Source organism: Nilaparvata lugens, chromosome 1 (assembly GCF_014356525.2).
Source record: "Nilaparvata lugens isolate BPH chromosome 1, ASM1435652v1, whole genome shotgun sequence".
NCBI lineage: Eukaryota > Metazoa > Arthropoda > Insecta > Hemiptera > Delphacidae > Nilaparvata > Nilaparvata lugens.
Window position 1 is genome coordinate 33,465,539 of NC_052504.1, and position 19,812 is coordinate 33,485,350.

At 36.7% G+C, this 19,812-nt stretch overlaps 1 protein-coding gene across 2 annotated transcripts; it reads left to right on the forward strand.

The window, feature by feature from the left end:
- Positions 1-1,197: 1,197 nt before the first annotated feature.
- On the forward strand, positions 1,198-16,862 carry LOC111053107 (immunoglobulin-binding protein 1). Of its 2 annotated transcripts, none has more exons than XM_022339943.2 (5): positions 1,198-1,403; positions 2,322-2,461; positions 7,961-8,395; positions 13,674-13,999; positions 16,518-16,862. In XM_022339943.2, exons 2-5 carry the CDS (start codon positions 2,342-2,344, stop codon positions 16,723-16,725), a joined length of 1,089 nt encoding a protein of 362 aa, XP_022195635.2. In that variant the 5' UTR covers positions 1,198-1,403; positions 2,322-2,341; the 3' UTR covers positions 16,726-16,862. The 2 variants fall into 2 exon arrangements, with proteins under 2 accessions (XP_022195635.2, XP_022195634.2); XM_022339942.2 differs by lacking the exon at positions 1,198-1,403 and adding an exon at positions 2,039-2,174.
- Positions 16,863-19,812: the final 2,950 nt, after the last annotated feature.

The following is a 19,812-nucleotide window of genomic DNA, read 5'->3' on the forward strand; positions in this document are numbered from 1 at the left end:
ATTTCAATCATCTTCATCATCTATTCCTCTATCCATTCGCAATCGCAAAAATGAATGTAATGAGGGAATAGGACAAAACTGAACATAAGAACTCCTATTCTCCAATTACATTAATTTTTATTGTTTATTCCTTAATTCTCTATCCATTCGCAATGGCAAAAATGAATGTAATGAGGGAATAGGACATTCTAAACATAATAATTCCTATACCCCAATTAAATTCATTTGTATTTTTTATTCCTCAATTTGTACAAAGGTTTGTACAAAAATGTGAGCAAATATGAAGGTTATAGATTCATCGATATCAATTGAGTAGAAATACCATAATATTTATTGTTAATCAATATAAATTTGGTGTTTTGTATTGAACAACCTACCCAATTCATAACCTACAATTTGAAAAACAAGGTTAAATTCCCACTAAAGTTGAATACATTTTTGAGACATTTGAATTGACTTGCATGTAACGTTACACATTAACAATAACAAATTATTAATAATTTTTTAATAAATAAATTAGCCTACACAGATTCAGCTCACTAGAAAACAAAGTCATTATTGAATCAACTCCTATTTTATAGCACTTCTTTCCTTTAACTATTCACATTTGTTCACAACAAACAACTTGGTAAGGAATGATTAGAAACAGGGTTGCCAATCCTAAAAATGAATGTAAGGATGTTTTGAAATCGATAGGAAGAAGTGAAAATCGAACATTTTGATATATCGATAAAAAATGACCCACTCTGTCGCTGACCGCATCTGTCGGGAGGTGTAGAAATGAAAATCGACCGCATTTGTCGCCTCTTGACACGACAGATGCGGTCAGCTCAGGAATGTGACCCACTCTGTCGCTGACCGCACTTGTCGGGAGGTGCAGGAATGAAATTCGACCGCATTTGACGCCTCATGACACGACAATTGCGGTCAGCTCTGGAATGTGACCCACTCTGTCGCTGACCGCATTTGTCGGGAGGTGCAGGAATGAAAATCGACCGCATTTGTCGCCTCTTGACACGACGAATGCGGTCACCTCAGGAATGTGACCCACTCTGTCGCTGACCGCATTTGTCGTTAGCCCAGTTTGTCGTCGGTCTCAAATGTGTATCGACCCACTTTGTCGTCGACCCACAATTGTAGCATCCCGCAAAGAGCACGTAATCACGTCATACGCCTGGGTGTGCAAAATATTGCATTCTCAAAAATCATACAGTAGCGTATAACCAAACAAACTATACTAGTAGCTTTGTGAACAGTAGACCTCGCGCAGTATTAAACCACAGTCTCTTCTAAATACTGTTAATCAGAGTAAATTTTGTCGTGTCAGCGAGATATCAGTGTATAAACGACTAATGGCTGTTTAAGTTGTTGTATCGACAATGCTAATAATTTTATGTAAACAGGTATATGCTACTATCATCAAAAGCTTATCGAGTTGAAAGCAGAGAAAAGTCGGGAGAAAATACTAGTAGTAGTGGTGTCAACAGTAGACTTTGCACAGTTATAACGACGTCCCAAACCATAAGCATATCCACACTGATACACTAACTATTTATTTGATAAAATCATGCTTACACAAGATTTAATTATCATTTAGCGCGAGAAAACCAGAAGACATCTAGGCGCCCAGACGATCTGTTATAAGTTCTTCGCATCCTATTCAATAGTGCATAAAAATTGCATTCAATGAGGCATGCAATTAATAGTCTACGCAGCTGTTAATTTTTTACCAAGTTACATTGAGATATTATAATTGAATTGCAGGCAATTTATAGTCAACTCGACAGCTGATTTATGATGAATAATTCTATAGTCTGATTTCCACTCTAATATTGGCGTATGAAGGAGGCTCCTTCTTCCTTTTATATTATCCTTGAAATGCAAAATTTCCAAAAACTTTGTATATACGTCGACGCGCAATTAAAAAGGAACATACCTATCAAATTTCATGAAAATCTATTACCGCGTTTCGCCGTAAATGCGCAACATTTATAAATATTAAGCGAAATGCCAAACCGTCACAAAGTAGGAGGAATTTCTTTTCTGTGGTAATGTTTATATTTCACAGTCTGGCTATACGTCAGCTTGTAAATATCGGAGATGATATATTTTGATTCTCCACATCTCCAGCTTGTGGGTTGTTGTATCTATATCATATTTTTTTATGTACCATAGTAAGTGATTAGTCTATAAATTGTTATTTATTATTTCAAAACTCACTATTAATTTGATAAATATTCAAGTGACTATCATATTACAAATGTACTAAAAGCATTTTCATTTACGACTTTACAATTTGTTATTGGTTTCTGATGTTATAGGTTATGTATTTGTGTTTACAATGGCAGCTTCAGATGAAATAGAGGATATTCAAAAACTTTCTGGGCTATTTGATGAGGGATGGGATCTGTTTCAAAAAATTAACGATACAAAAGAGGCAACCAACAGTCTGAATGTACAGGTAAGTTATGTTTATTTTTTAGTTTTCAAAATATCTCAATTTTTTAGTTACTTATAAATTGTGAATGTGTGCTATCCTATGTCCTACCTGCGGTTGAATCAAGTTTTTTTTTTTGTCTAGCAGCAGAGAAGTTGTAGTGTATATGCAAAAAACGTAAAAGTAATTCATATTCATAACGTAAATATCAATTTCGTATTTTTAAACCTGGCGTAGGTAAATTGAGCATTACAGTGATTTGGTTATGTTCAGTTGAGCTCATTGCACCGGTACCGTATTAATCCCAGGTACATTAGGGTATGATCTTATGATCAAATTGCATGCACATATGTGCAAATGCACGCAAAACCATCTGTACAGAGTCATAGGCTCCCACCCTCTGGTGGCGTTCAGTGTAATCAGCAACAGTCAAGTCACTTTATTCACTTACTTCTTTAGTCCTGTCCCTGTGTCCGAGGAGTTGTCAAAATGGTAGGGCTCCTGGCTAGTCCAGGTATCCTAGAGTACTGAATAGTAGAGCCTTGCTGAGAGGTAATTCTGAAGGCATTTTGTGAATGTCCTTCGAGCAGTTGCATTCTTAAGGTCATTCGGCAGCGGATTGAAAAGAAAGTCCCAGTATAGGATGGGGATTTTGAAGTCTTCGTGAGGCGATGCTGTGGCAGATCAATAATCCTCATATTTCGTGGGTTGTGGGTATGCAGGTTGCATCTCAACGTAAGATTTTTCTTAAGAACAACCAATATTGTGTCCATTATTTATGACCGTCAGAATGTTGTATTATATGAAGAGGTCCTTACAGTGTTCCAATACTTCTTCTTGTTTGGATGGCTCTTTTTGTATGCGCAATATTCTATTAAGGTTTGCCATTGGAGTTGATCCCCATGCGATGATGCCATATCTGAGGTGTGATGAAAATAGAGAGTGGTAGAGTGTAAAAGTTGTCTTGTCAGTAATTCAGCATATTCAGTCCATGACCGGCAGTTGCCACACAGACTTTAAAATAACGTTTGAAATAATTAAAACACAAATAACATGAATTGGCTGCAGATGGTTCGTTTCATGTGGCTCTGTAGATGGACTGCAATTCTAAATTATGAAACAGTCTTAAAGTGTTCCACAAGCCCACTGGTTTAATCATCTCTGAGTGAGTACAGAGGATAGTTGATGAGTCTCTCACGGTACCAGACTACAAAACTTCCTATGCTCCAGCTCACAGACACAAATCGGCAGTTTGTTGAAAAATTTCAGAGTCCGTAAAGGGGTAGCATTCATGTGCTTTTGACAGTCTGGAGTTGGACAGGTCAATGTTGCTTCGTCTTCTGGTATTGTGGTGGTGCAGCTGGCCCCTCTCCCGGAAGGCATGAACCTCACTCCTTAGGAGCCGTAGGGTACTATACATTTACTGACTATAGACTGTCAGTATTCTCAGAAGTTTGAAAATTGGCCGGCATAGCTCCAGGTAATGCGATGACGTGATAACATGGAGAATCCTTTCACAGCTACCCGCATGGCCACATAGTACTATTCCATAGCTTATATGGCTATGGAACAGCCCATGGTAGGCTGAAATCAAGTAGTTGGTAGGCACATGTCGCTTCAGTTTCCGCATCAAAAACGTCACCCTAGCCAGTCGGTCGCACAACATGCCAATATGTCGCTCCCACGATAGAGTAGGGTTCATCACAAAACCCAAGAGGTTGACCTCCGCTTCACCACGAGCCTGCAGACCACGCCTCAATGTCCACACCAGGTTCTGTGTTTTCCCCTCATTTAAACACAGTTGAATCTGACTCAACAAAGCTCCTACGTATTATGGTAGACAATTATTATGGTATTATGGTAGGCATTATGGCTGAAACATACGGATCTTCTTGCGGTTTATACGGTTAACACTCTCCTACCACTCTTCTTCTTGCGATGATCGTCAGTTATATTACGAATTCGGCAAATTACATGCTACTGATGAGAGTGCAGCCTTCTTCTGATGAGAGTTTTTTACAAAGAAGATCCGTATGGTTCGGCCAGAATAGGTGCTTGTCTACCATAATACCTAGGAACTTTGTTGAGTCAGATTCAATTATTTCCCCATCCATAGGTTCAAAATGTTGATATACATTAGGTGTGAATGTCATACAAACTGTTTTCTTTGCATTTCTTCACTTCATTATCTTTCGTTTGATGTCATCATACCCAGCTGAGTTACTTGGTTTAAGTTTTTCAATGAGAAAGTAAATTAATGTCCAATTCGGTGATTGCAGTGAAATTACTAAACAGTGGAGTACTAGTATATTCGTCCTCAGTATTCTCTATACGGTACTTTTTCCCTGTTGCACTGATGGTTGTGTGTAAGCAAGGTATTGAATATGTTGCTGATTTGACTAGGATTTAATTTCATCAACGATCTCAGGTTGGAGCACCTCAGGTGCTCTTCTATTTGCAGATGACACAACCCTAGTTGCCAGGGATAGAGATGTGGATGTGGCAATACACAGGTCTGCCCAACTGTTGGAGGTTGCCAGTGATTGGTTCCAGGTGAGCAAACTTGCACTGAATGAGAGGAAGATTCAAAATCTACTCTGCACTCTAAGGCGAAATCCATCAATTTTCGGGGATCGCAGTATGAACCTGCTCGGATTTATGATGGATGCCAAATTGACATGGGAGCAGCAATTTTATTTATTTATACATTGATAGATACAATATTATTCTCTACTTAAATGATTGGGAAAGGAACAACAGGCTTTAAGCCCAAAACTGTTCCTTTCCCAAATTTAGATAGAAATTGTCCAAGAATAGGTTATGTTTATCACTTCATAAGTTTTGTGCAATTTTGAGTCCAAAACTCATATAAACTAGGAATTTAGATTTTAGATAAATTGAAACCCAAATTAAATAAAATATTTCACTAATCATCATGATGTTGACATGATCTGCAATAGTTACATATCTGATGCGCAAGCTGAGAGGTTATGTTTCCTTGGATCACTTGATACGGCTTACTTGGTTACCATGGCCTCTTCCACAGCCATATTAATTATATGTGCTTTGGGATCATTCAGGCGCAGAAAGATCTTGCTCCCACAAAAGAAGGCTCCTCGGATCATCAAATCGTCTCATCGGCTGAACACTGTGCGCCAATCTTTAGGAGTGATGGTCTATAGTCAGTATCTGTTCAGTACGCTGTTACTGTTGAGAAGAGGCCAACAAAATTTTCAGCAAAGAGGACATGTACACAGCCACAACACAAGGAGTAGAAATGATATCAACTTGCCTCATGCCAGACTGACTCGATCGCACAATAGCTTCCCTGTCCGAGCACTTTAGATTTTCAATTTGATGCCTGTGTATTTCCGTGAGCAGGAGGAGGAAGTCTTTGAGATGGCACTTCGGGAGAGGCTTGTGAGCCTGGCACTCTACTCCCTGGATGAAGAGGCAATACTTGTTTTCTGAGATCTATGACATGACTGACCTTGATTTCCATCTTGATCTTAGTTTTTGTTGTCAAGTTTTTAATTTTTGGAAGCAATCTATCCAGTAATGGATGGATATTACTGAATTGAAATAGTTTTGCTTCCCCAATTTAGCAGTAAGTTATTCTGATTTCCCATTTTATTTTTATTTCTTTCCTTTTTTATGATCTTCCAGAGGATTTTGGATTTATTGTCAGTTTGTTCTATCCTATCTCTCATCTGAATCAATTTTTTATCTCACTTCACAGTTAAATAATACTCACTTTATAATTATTAGTACTTCAATGTCGTAAGCCTTTTTTATTGTAGAATATTCTTGTTTATCCTTCAAAGAGCCGGTAGCCAAGTACAGGTTGTTTGCTTGGAGCAGTTTATGTCTTAGAGCTATCGTGATTCTGTTCCAGATGTTTTCTCTGATGTGGTGATCTTTTATAACTTGCGGGGCATTATGTTGTCCATGATTTGGTGTATTATCTCCAAGAAGTCGTTGTACTTAGAATCAACTTGGGGTGAGTTGAGCACCGGTGCTCAGTCTGCTTGCCTTGAGGATATCTTGAAGTTATTATGGTGTTCTGCAGAGTAGCTTCTGGTGTATTTGTACATGGCAGTCTCATGTTTCACTTTACTATAAATTTTACAGATGATTGTATGATGGTCAGAAATCAGGTTTTAGTATGCCTTAGTATCTATTTTGTTCATGTGTACATTATGATAACATCTGTCAATGCTAGTGGCTGATTCCTTGTTTATTTTTGTGGCAGGAAGTCTGTAGATGTGGCAGCCATGTTGGGTCAGCATGTCTAGGTCCTTACAATTCTGGTTCTCAGGTTTCAGGATGTTTATATGGTGTTAACTTTGATGACCAGCTTGAAGTAACATCGTGATTCTATGGCCAGATTTTGTTTCTCATCTGCTTGTTCTCGCATGCATTTGCACATACATGCATCCAATATGTTCATACCCATACATTGTACCAAATCCAGTTGCTGGGACTTAACTCCCTAACAACAATAATAGTTTTAGAGAGCACTCCAAATTTTATAGAATTTCTTGCACTTGATTAGCTTCTGGATTCTTTCTCTTTATATTGGCAGTTATGTTATAAAAATCATTGCATCACATCAGGACCTTCTGTATAGGAGTCCATAATCATATTAACCTAACACTTGAAGATATTACTAATTAGGCTACATTACAATTTCGCTTCATTTTTATAATAAAATATTATTGTCACTCAACATATCATATTATATTGGGGTACCATTCATACTTAGTTAGAATTTAAATTATTTTCAGCAATCTTTTGAATTTAATATCTGCATTTGTAAATAAACACATCTGGATGCAAATTATTGGGAGATATTGATGAGATATTATCATATGTATCGTGCCTATCTTTCCAACAATTGTCATGCAAAGCATTCAATAGTTTATGTTGACTGAAAAAAAGAAATGCAAAAATGGTTTATCTTATCATTTATCACTCAATAATAATCAGACAATATTTTGTAACAGAAAAATACCGACATCTTTTGATGTATGAAATCTATATCACATATCGTGTGTACATATGAAAGCACATTCATAGAATAAGACACAATTCTAGCCAAATTTTTCTCTTCATTAGAAGCTTTTAATGATATTGAAGATTGGCTGGGAACGTTCTACTTTCAATTAAATAGAGATAAATAATTTTTTACTAATATATAACTTTGGTAAACTCTTAGAAATAATGCTGTTCTAGTCTACTTAACTCCTAGAACAAGTAAAGTACTGAAAATACTGAAAGTACTGAAAAGTAAAGTCGTTTTACGATACAAACTATTACTTTTCGGTAGTGTGGAATCCACCTAAAACTTGATGTCTATTTATCTCTTATATAATTATCGCTCGTGTTGCCAACACAAGTGAGTATCCTCTGCAAAAAAGCAATCTTTCATTTATACATTATAATGAAAATTATCAGTAAATTAAAGTTTCTAAATTTGCCTAACTTTTATTTCAGTTGAACGTTGTTTTTCAATTGTTTTAGAGAGACGTGAAACGCTGCATGCAGATTCTGGAGAATGCGACACAGCTGACCAGCCTAGCGTCTGTGTTCAGTAGCAATGAATCAATAGAAGAGATAGCCACCAACGATGTGAAGCTGCTGCTGCTGCCGGCGCTGCTGGGATCGCTCACGCTCAACCTGTGCAACCGGGAACGCGAGCGCTCCGAAATCGTACAAACCGCCGAAATCTATTTCCGTGATTTTCTGCAGCGCTGCAAGGATTACAGTGTTGGCGGTGAATTTGAAATTCCCGCGCCGCGACCAGTTGATGACGTGGAAGATGATGCGCGCGCAGCCAACGATGGCCGCCCGAAGCCGATGTTCGACATGGAGGGGGCCGCGCGCCGCCGTGCCTCCAAGATCAAACAGTACCACGAGCAGAAGGCGCTCGACGCCGAAATTGAGTCCATGCGTCAGGTAGGCTGCTTACTCATCTATACTCTATTCAAAACAACCTCCGACTTGGAGGGATATGCGGAGCAGGGAAAAGTGGAGATACAGCGGCGGTGATGTTACCGGGATAAAGCGAACAGCGTTCTATAGTCTTTAGTGAGTGTTCAACAGCTCATGATAGGCATACCTAGTTGCTTCTCTGAAAGCACTACATCCTGCTTCGACAACTTGGCAACTGCGCTTCTTTACATGACTCTATTTATCACTGTAATTGGCTGATTTCTCTCCATTTCTCAGCTCTGCATATCCGTCTTTGTCGAGGGTTGTTTTAAATGGACTATAATTGATTGATAACGACTTTATTGTCAAAACCACTGGTTTTTCAAAACAATTTGAGATCACCTTTACAACAACACAATAAGTTAGACAACTAGGTTGATTTAGGAGTTCTCAAACTGGGTTACCTACCTGTAAACCTCCTACCGGTATGAGATCAATAAGGAATTGAAATTCTTAATTCTCCAGAAAACCTAGCAATAATATCATTTGAGATACCTAATCAGATCATTTTTATCACTTTTCTATTAATTATCTGACAAGTTTGAAATACTGAATGTCTATAAATTATTGTGCAAAATGATTTAATTTTTGGAACTTTTCAAGCCTTGCGCACACCCTGCGTTTCGCATGTCGGCAATGGCAGCTATTTCAACCATTTTGTAACGGGTCGAAAATGCTAACGCTCCCGTCGCCGTCATGCGAATTGCAGTGGTGTGAACAAGGTTTTAATCCATTAGATGGGAATCTAAATACTTGAACTCAAATATATCATATTATAAGATATGAAGTTTGGGAAAGATTGACGTTCAGCATCATGAATTGTTTATAATATTTACTTACTTGCATACTTATTATACAATAAAATTGAAATTCTGCTCTAAAGTTTCAAAACTTTTCTTATTACTCAAGATTGAGTGAAATACTGATATTTTATTGTAATTTTCCTTAGAATAGGCTGCATGATGAGAATTATTCAATCTTGTATTTATCGTATATTCATATGAATACTGAGAAATTATGTAAAAACAATCTCATCTTCTCGTCAAATTGTGCAACCTAAGAAGATGTTATTGAAGCTTCTCAGCATCAACAACAGTCTATAATTATTATACATATTTTGTCTCTCTATTATGTAAATAATTGAAATGCTTTTCGGACTTCAAAAATTGTTATTTATGTTTCCTGGTATGGATACAATTTTATAATGAAATATAAGTCTTATAATTTTAATTCCTTCACTTGAGCATTTTCCTATCAAATTATTAAATTAAAAAAAATGTTCGTTCCATTTCAATCTCAAGACTATATTTTGTTGCATAATATAGCTAGAGGCCTTGTGAATAGTTGTGAACCTGGCCCCACAAACGCTGTAAGAGAGTAAGTAGATGTGGGACCGATTCCCTCACTCGCACATAATATTCCTCCTCCTCTTAATCCTCATCCTCCTGCTCCTCCTCATCGTGAACACTGTTCTGATATAAGAATAGAGTAGAAACATCGGTCTTTGGGGAAAGAAGTAAACTGCTGAGTTCCTTATACCATTGCCGAGCTAAAATTAGAAAATGTAACTCTCCTGGATCAAGTTGATTCGATGAAAACTACAATACAGGTTTTAGAGGCGGATAATACAGCCTTGCGCAGTGAAATCTCAGAAATAAGTAAAAGTAAGAATTTGAAAATGAGAGATTCCTCCTCAAAAACAGATTGTGAATCATGGGCTGACTAAGAGGATAAATGAGAGTGAGTTCGTGAATGATAGGTCTAATTTCAAGGGTGGGCATCGAGTGTTGGGTATTGATGGGGTGAGGCGGAGTGGAAGGGATCAGTCTTCTACGTTGTCACGCAGTATCAAGATGGGTGTTACGCCTATATCGTCACGGACGGTGAAGAGGAGGGTGTTATTGTTCTCAGCAAGTCATGGAAGGTCTGTTCCCTCCATGCTACATAATTCTGTGGGATCGGGATTTCTGGAGTCGGGTAATGTGTATCCGGGGGCTCCTCTGGATTTTGTGTTGGATGCTGTTGGTGCTAGTCAGGAGGTGAAGGCATTCACAGACAACGATTTCATAGTTCTCCTGGCTGGCACTAACAGTATCAGTGCCTCTGATGACTGCGATACAGTACGGAGGATGATTGGAAGGATTGGTGAAACTATAATCACGAATAGTCACACTAATATTGTCCTTTGTACAATTCCTTTCAGACATGATCTACCCAGGGATTCTTGCATACACCGACTATTGAGATTATACAATGAGGGGATTAGAAATATTGCGAAAACTTACTCTTTTGAAATCGGTTGAGCTGTTCAATTTTCCAAGAAGATTCCACACAACCCATGGATTGCATATAGGCAAAAAAGTGTTAACAAATGAGTTAAAAAAAGTAGTTAAATCGGAAACGGGGTGCGTTCAACCAGCTATTTTCAGAGAAAAAGAAATAGATTTATCATTGTCTTCAATTTCGGATGATAGTTTTTCTCCTTCAATTGAAGCCAGTGAAAGAAGACAAACACTAGATCATGAATTAGTAACTAATGATTGCAACACGGATGGAGATGCTAGTATGTTTAGCTCTAGTAGTATCCCGATTTTGAATAATTTTTTGGGAAATGATTTTTAGAGACGCCCATATATATCGAGACTTTACTGTATCAAAGGGTTGCATCATTCTGCACCAGAACATCCAATACATTAGCAATAAAGTAGATAGAATTAATATCTTTCTAAAAGTGGAAAATCCAGATGTTGTAATATTCTCAGAACACGGCCTCAAGGAAGCGGAACTTTCTCAATTGAGTTTTGAAGGCTATAAAATAAGTGCTATTTATTGTATAAGTCTGCATAGGAGTGGAGACGTTTGTATACTGCTAAAGAATAACATTAGAGCTCAGAAACTGTCATTTTTGAGCCGTTTTTCAACTGAAATGAATTTTGAAATTACATCTGTAGTTATAGGAAAGGGTAAAGGGAGGACTGCTATCGTTGGAGTATATAGATCGCCAAATGGAGATTGGAATGATTTTTATGACAAGATGGATACAGTTCTCCAATACCTAACACAGAAGTATAATAGAATTGTAATAGCAGGAGATTTTAATGTTAATCTTCATATAAAGAACCCAATGAGCGATGCTTTTAGAGACCTCTTTGCCGAAAATGACCTCACAATAAAAGTTTGTGAATTTACTAGGATCGCTAGAGACACTCGGACAATTATCGACAACATCATAACAAATATAGTAGATAGCACTGTTGTAGTAAAGAACTCTGAATTATCAGACCATACATTTCAATCTTTAAGGGTGCAGAGTGATGAATATGGATCTGCAGAGAAAAGTCGAGTAGTCTCAAAAAGCTCAAGAGATGTTAGTGATGGAAACCTTAATTGTCTAAATGTGCATCTTTCTAGGGAAGAATGGGATGATGTTTATAGTGGAAATAATCTAAATGAAAAATTTTCAGCATTAACACAAACTTTGAATTACCATTACAACGTTTGCTGTCCTATTAAAAAAGTCCAAGTTAGTGGAGGGAACATTAAAAATAAATGGATCACCGATGATCTCTTGAAGTTGCGGGATGATTTAAAAGCTGCATACAAACGCATGATGGAAAGTAGAGACTATGCAAAGGAGCAATACTATATGAATTTGAAGAGGTTCTATATAAATGAGGTTAAAATAGCTAAGGGTAAATCTATTGCAGATTCATTACGAGAGTCCAAAAATTTAAATCGTTCAGTATGGAGGATAATAAATGAGGAGCGTGGTGCATTAAGAAAAAATGAGAACATTTACATAGGAGAAGTAGTGACGGATGAGGGAATTGTACTAACAGGAGGTTCTGAGGTCTCAAACTATTTAAATAAGTTTTTTCAGGAGGCTGGCACAAAGATTAATAACTCTGTACCATTGAATAGTGTAAATTCCTCTGCCTCTCATCCAGGTGACCATACAAACCCAATAAACAGTTTTATAGCTGCTCCTTTTTCAGAAGAAGAGGTGGATAGGATTGAGATTGGTTTGAAGGGAAAAATGTCTACCGGTCTGGATGGAATTTCGACAATGGTAATCAAGTATTGTAAGAACTTATTAACTCCACTCACTTATCTAGTAAATGAATCACTAAAGAATGGTGTGTTCCCCAATAAATTGAAGGAAGCAAAAATAGTACCTATCCACAAGGGTGGTGACAAAAATGTGGCAATCAATTTTAGACCGATCACTTTGGGAAATTTTGTTGGCAAGGTGTTTGAAAAATGCATGCTAATTCGTCTTGTTGAGCATCTTATGCAGAATGGAATATTGGCGCAGGAGCAGCATGGTTTTCAGAAGGAAAAATCCACGAAGACGGCAATTGCATCTATGTTTGAGGACATAATTGACATGATGGACATGGGGAAAAAGACTGTTGGAGTTTTCCTGGATTTAAGCAAAGCTTTTGACTGTGTGGACCATGAAATATTGATGAAGAAGTTGGAGAAAGTGGGTGTGAGAGGTATTGAGCTAAAGTGGTTCAGGTCCTATCTCCTGAATAGGTCTCAAGTTGTTGAGATTTCAAGATATATTTTATACCACACAGGAATATATGTGTAGGGAGGGGCCCTTTGTGTGTTGATATGTTTATATGTATGTGTATGTGTATGTATGTATATGAGTATGTGTCATGTGTATTTTTTCTTATTGAAAGTAATGTTTTCAAGCATTTCTTTTTTTGACAATTCTCATACTCTGTTAAGAGTCTCTGGGAAGATATTAAAAACAAACAAACAAACCTTACTCTTCTCACAAGAAATTCATTGATCAGTCGCATGTAGAGGAAGGCCAGGATCCACTACTATTCACGAGGTCTCTAACATTGCCCATGATGAGCACTGAGCACTCTCAATAAATTCTTATTCAGCTCAGTCATTATTAAATTTTATGCTTTCAAAATTAATTTAATTTTTATTTGAGTTTTGTTCAGTACGATTTTCGATTCATATGTGCAATATCTCAAAAATTAGTGTATTTCAACTTTTCGTTTTTTGTGATTATTATCTAAATTCTAAAATTTTCAAAACATCTCAAATAATATTAACATATTGTCATTTATACGACTTCCTAACTTTTCCTTTCACTTTTAAAACCTCTTGAACAGAGCCTTTTAGGCTATTTACATTCACTAGACTATTTGAAACCTCGCAGAACTGAAGCAATCCCTTTTGTTGGTGTCTCCTCACTTACCTCTTTTGATTGCAGGCACTGAAAACTAGCGACAACGAGGAAATGAAACGCAAGTACTACTTGAACGTGATTCGATCATATGTCTCGAAAGCACTCGAAGATTTGGATGCCCTGGAAGCCGAGAAACAAATTCTGAAATTCATGGCGAAAGCGGTGAAGGACGGCGAGGTTCCGGCGCGGGAGGAGCGCCGCAAGGGCGGAAACCATCCGCAGCCGAAGCCACTGCGCCCGATCATTATCACCCGTGATGAGGTGCAGAAGAAGGTGTTCGGTCTCGGCTACCCCAGTCTGCCCACCATGACTGTGCAGGAGTTCTACGACAAGCGAGTGCGCGATGGAGAGTAAGTAGTATAGACACAGGTAAATAATTAAACATTCTGAACGTTACAGTTCGCAGCTCTTAGTCCGGGCGCAAATGTCATTGGTCATTCCATGGTCATTTTTTAGTAACAGCTGTGGAAGATGTCTCAATTTCTTCGTTAGGTCTTGCATAATGAGGATCGTGATGATGATAAGTCGAAATCTCAGGCAAACACATAAAAAACAAGATGGCCGCCAAAATGTTCAGGGTTTTGCTATATCACTTGTATTTCAATAACCGTTTAAGATATTCACCCGTTTTTTGAACGAAAATATCCTAATGATCTTCCTCTACAAATTTCCCTCTAAAACGCATATTTATTTAATTAGTATAACCTTAAAAAGCCTAAAAAAAAGTTTTTTTCTCCTATAACTTTGTGCAAGAAATACAAAGAAATTTTTTATCTATGAAATTTAGATCATTTCTTCAGCTTTAAAACGATATATCTTCAGGCGCTGTACGTCAACAAATGTCTTCTCCAGCGCCCTCCAAATAAAACACTGCATGTTTTCTGGTGCGTTTTTACATACGCATAAGGTAACAAGCTAGAACTATAAAATCGATTTTTCATGACTACTTCAAGATAGGAAGAGCTCTTGGGACTTTCCTTCGATAGAAGGTTGATATGGGAGGCTCATATCAGCCAGCTCTGCATAGAGCTAAGTAGGGCAATTTTCCTACTTAGAAAGCTTGTGTCATGTGTGTCTGACGGTTTTGTACGCCAGGCTTACTTTGCTTTTTCCACAGCCATATTGCTTATGGTACAAGGCTGTAGGGGCACGCTGCAAGTGTAAGTAGAATGCTGTTATTGCAGAAAAGAGCTGATAGGATTGTGATGAGGGCTGTTTGGATTGATCACTGTAAACCATTGTTTGTACATTCACGACTGATGACAGTCTACAGCCTGTACATATACGAGTGCTTGGTTTTGGTTAGGGAGAACATTCATTTGTACACCTGGACCAATCAGGTTCACAGCCACGCTACACGGCAAAATGAAAACATAATCTTGCCCAGGGTGAGATTGGAGAGATCCAGCAAAACTGCAAAAGCTTTCCCATATCTGATTTTAGATTTTTCAATAGGCTACCAGATGAAATAAAGCTGCCACTGGTGGGTTTTGAGAAGCGTGTCAAGTCATGGCATCTCTCCAACGCATTCTATTCGATTAGGGAGTTTGAAAAGTCTGACATTAGCTCTATACGATTCGTAATTGATTGTGATAATAGTTTTCATAGTTTTAATTTTTCCAGGATTTTTGTAAGTATAGATTTAAATTTGTAGAATTAAAGTTAAGTAATCGTTTATTGTTATTTGCGTGGTTGTTGCTAAAAAACTGAATTTCTTTGATGCCTGCTGTTGCATTGCATGTTATGTATTATCGTTATTTATTGTTATCGTTATTGGAATTCTATTTTTTGTAATCTTAATGCACTGACATGGCCTTATATACTGTATGTATTTGCTGGCTGAAATAAAATCATTGAATCACTGTGAACGCCAAATGTCATTCCGATGTCTTTAAAAGTAAAATGGTACTTCTGGACATTTTGACTGTAGGTATATAAATGGCATAAGAATAGATGCCATTTCATTAGTAGTCTACTAGTTTTATGATTTTTTTTCGTGGAAATGACACTATTTCACAATTTCTCGTTTCCTTGATATTGCCCTGTATAATGAGATTTAAGTGAAACTCATCATTTCTAATAATAATGGATTGCTCAAATAGTATGGTAGTAAATAACATTAATGATTATTTTTGACTGAGGGTGATTTTCACATGAGCTCCAGGCTTGTGCGTGGGTAATGAGAAGGATGATGATGAGAGATGAGATGATAAGCTTTAGGTGGGTTCAGAACCACCGAAAAGCGATTTTCAGACTCATAAATGGTATTTATTTACAAGTGGTCACTCTTCCAAAGAAAGTAGCATGCGTATGAATCATGACTTATCTAATCGATAGCGCGATCACAGAGTTTCAAAAACGAATGCTACAAGTAATGGCAGCACAAGAAAAAGAAGATATTGGATAATTTTGTCCCTATTCCAGTCAAATTCACTCTCCATCATCGCACAATAATATGTAAATCAAAAATAAATGCTAGCAATGCGCAGTAACCTACTAGCACTCTGACAACAAATGAGTACAGTATATCTGGTGTAAACCCAGCAGGAACTAAACAGCTGCAAACAGCAGTGAACAGCTGCGGCAGCCTTCCTTCAAGGACAGAGCAGCTACTACATCTAGCTCTGCTATAAACAAAAATTGACATGTAGCAGAGCTATATGTAGCTGACAGAGCTATTTGTAGCTCAAATCTTATATAGCTCTGCTATATAGCTCTCCAGCTACATAGTGTAAACATAGCTTTAGTGTTCATGAGTGTCATATTGTTATAATTTTTATTATATAATGTCATAACTTTCTTATGCTCTTACATTATTCGTCCTATTAAGCAACAATGTTTTATTCTAAATACACTTTCAATTTTCAGTTTCCCAGATCCTGGGCAAATGAAGGAGCGTTGTTTGCAAGACATTGCCTCCAAGGAGAACGCAAGGGACGCTGAAGAGGAGGAGCGCGCAGAGAAAGAGCGCAAAGAGGAGAGTGATGATGCAGATTACTTGGCAAGAGCGAGACGCATGGACGAATACAAGGATGAGCATAGGAGAGGAGAAGGCAATCGCTACAACAGGAGTTAAACTCAACACTTCCCTATTTTATTTTCTCAAATCTAATTTGTGCTACTTAACGGTGTTGCGATAAGTAGTATTACTGTGTATACTTATCTACGTATTATTTATAATATGTTTGAATTAATAATTCCTTTTATAAAAAAGTTGTTTCTATTGCAATCTTCACCTACTTGAAAAATTGATGAAATGTTGCGAGTGAACCATCAGCAATCCATGTAGACATTTTGAAATCGTAGCTGATCGGCCGGTTGACCACCGAGCAACGGCACGAACACAATCAATGCGCATAAACAAACATATATTTCTGATATCACATTCAAATACATTTCGATTCTATGAAACCTAAAATTATCTAACTCAAATATTTGAACACAACCAAGTTTGTAATTATCTTTACAAAGACATTTTAATCTTTTGCAAATTTATCAAATCTTTGAAACAAATTCAATCTGATTCAATCTAATGTAGAACTGTTAAGAGTTCAATACTAATTCTAGAGTTCAATAGCAATATTTTATTAGAAAATTGACCCCTATCGTTGTAAGTTGTAATGACACATCACTATGCACTATCATTCCTTCTCAAGCTCAAAATATAGATTGATAGTATACAAATCGGAAAACTTTGAAAAATATCACACGTAGATAGTTTTTTTAGCCTTTGCGCAGCCTTAAACTATGACGACATTTAAATCTCAATATGATTTCAGATTTAACCATTTCTTAGTTTGTTACTGAAAAAATCATTTGTTTAATAGTGTGATGTGTTTTTAATGAAAGTTGAATGTGTCTTCATGTACGGTACGGTATTAGAATTGAGTGTTCTTATACAATACACTTGATTTCCGAATATTTGTCGACTTGTCATAGATAGGAAAACTGATAAAATTTTGAAGTCATAAATGCAACATAGACGCAAGGCAAGAAATTAAGTGATTAACAAATATGAAAAGAGGGCTCATTTCTTTCATGATTCTGATCATAGACTTTTGTGAGATTTATTGTAGGCTTCAAACTAGGAAATAAATGAGCTCCAGCAACTTATTTCGTACATCTACAATTGCAAAATACTATGGTCTAAAACGAATTGAGGAAGGAAATATAATTTTTCAGTATTCAGTATTCACAATAATATTTTTTACCAATTTATTAAAGTCAAAGGTTTTTTTTCAATGTTTACATGAATGAACCATGTAAGCGTTTCACCCAGCAACATGTTCAAGTTGCTGATAGGTCAGTCTGATCAACTATTTCACAATTACAAATGTTTTGATTGCGAAATCTTACGGTATAGGAGTAGTCCAGTCAATATAGACAAAAAAGGGGGTGTGCTTGCAATTTATATTGTAGTTCTTATTTTGAATATATTATTTGGATACATGAGAGTCCAGAACCAATTTCTTCATGAAAAATGTCCTTGTGCTAGATACAGAGTGGCCCAAAAACCTAATATTTTCGGTTCATTTTCCAGTTTTCAGTTATTTCTGCCAAAGCCAATAATCTGACAGAAATATTTGCTCCCGCCTTCTTCTTAGATTATAAAATTCTGAATAAAATGAGATCATTCGGAACTCTCTATCTCCAATGAGTACTGAGTTATTATTTTTCAAAAATTAGTAGAATTTGAAGAAAAAATAAATTCTGATGAATTTTTGTTTTTGATCAACAATATCTTGCGATTGTTAGCATTTAGATGTATAATTCAAAAACCCTCTGGGCTTATTTTTGTGCTCTACAATCTAAGATCAGGTAGAGCGCTCATGTAGATTTCCATGTACACCTGACAACAATGCTCCTTATATTGTGAAAAACAGCTAATTTGCAGCTTCAGACATCATCAACAACTACATTGTCCTCACATTGACATAAGTTCAGGAGATTGTGTTCCATGAGAATCACCCATTAGATGCACTTTATTTCAGTATTTCCTAGTGGAGAGGCGCGCATAAACATAACTCATATTTTTAAACACTTATAACTTTTGACTCAATACTCAGATTTCATTGTACTACACTTCATTCTTCTCGGCTCGTCAAGGCGGTCCAAAATCATGCATCATAAGTCATATTCGGTCAAAAAATGGGAAAGATTTTTTTCAACAATCAAGTCTTAATCTACGAACATATTTTTCCATGAAACGTTTACAGAAAGTGATGGATAAGATTCGATGATCCATTTCAAGATGAAGTAATGTTCTTTATAATAACGGGCTACCGAGATACATAGCTTTGAATACAGAAATGCGCCATTTTTTGTGTATTGGAATAAAAAAGAAAATGAACTTTATTCTGCCTTTGAGTAATACAACAGTTAAATACAATAATCGTTTCAGAATTATACTAGCAGCAATTTTTCATAGACGCTGCCAGTTTACATCTACAATCTGACATGTTAAGATAAAACTTGAAGTAAACTGTCGTGAGATGGAATCCTCTCTTCGTCTTTCAGAAAAGCAGTGTCTAAAAAAACCATCATTACCACTACGCAAAAAGAAAATTCTTAAGACTAAAGTGGGAAAATACCCAGTGACTGGAACAAAGGAAACGAAGGCTCTCTTCTATTTTTGAAAAGTATTATCCTAATAAAGTGCTTCTGTAATTTTTGTAGTGGACTGAAATGTACTTTCGCTGCTCCACCCCAGCATACAATGCCATATTGTAATTTAGAATTTATTAGAGCAAAATATACGGTGCGGAGGATTTTTGTGTTACACAGGTCTCTTAAGTGATGAAATTTACATAAGTCTCTATTAATATTTTTCTGCAAGGTTGCTATGTGGTTGTTCCATTTAAGAGATGAATTAATAAAGATTCCATGATATTTAATGACATCTACTTGCTTTATTGGGGGACATTAACATGGAAAATCATATCTACAACTATTTAAATGAAAACTTATTGGTTGAGGAAGAATTTTAGGTGTACGTAGAGAGAAATTGATGAATTTAGTTTTTTCAACATTGATTGCCAATCTGTTTCTGAGATACCAGCGCAGAGGTTCTGGAGGAGCTTACAATCCTCATTTATTTTGCTGAACAAATCCTCTCATGAATTGCCCGAACTGACTAATACCGTATCATCTGCATAGCAAAAAA

Excerpts from the sequence above, each read along its gene's own strand:
- LOC111053107 (XM_022339942.2), top strand. Across the intron at positions 2,462-7,960 it reads CCAACAGTCTGAATGTACAG|AGAGACGTGAAACGCTGCAT; the intron begins GTAAGTTATGTT and ends CAATTGTTTTAG. Across the intron at positions 8,396-13,673 it reads AAATTGAGTCCATGCGTCAG|GCACTGAAAACTAGCGACAA; the intron begins GTAGGCTGCTTA and ends TTTTGATTGCAG.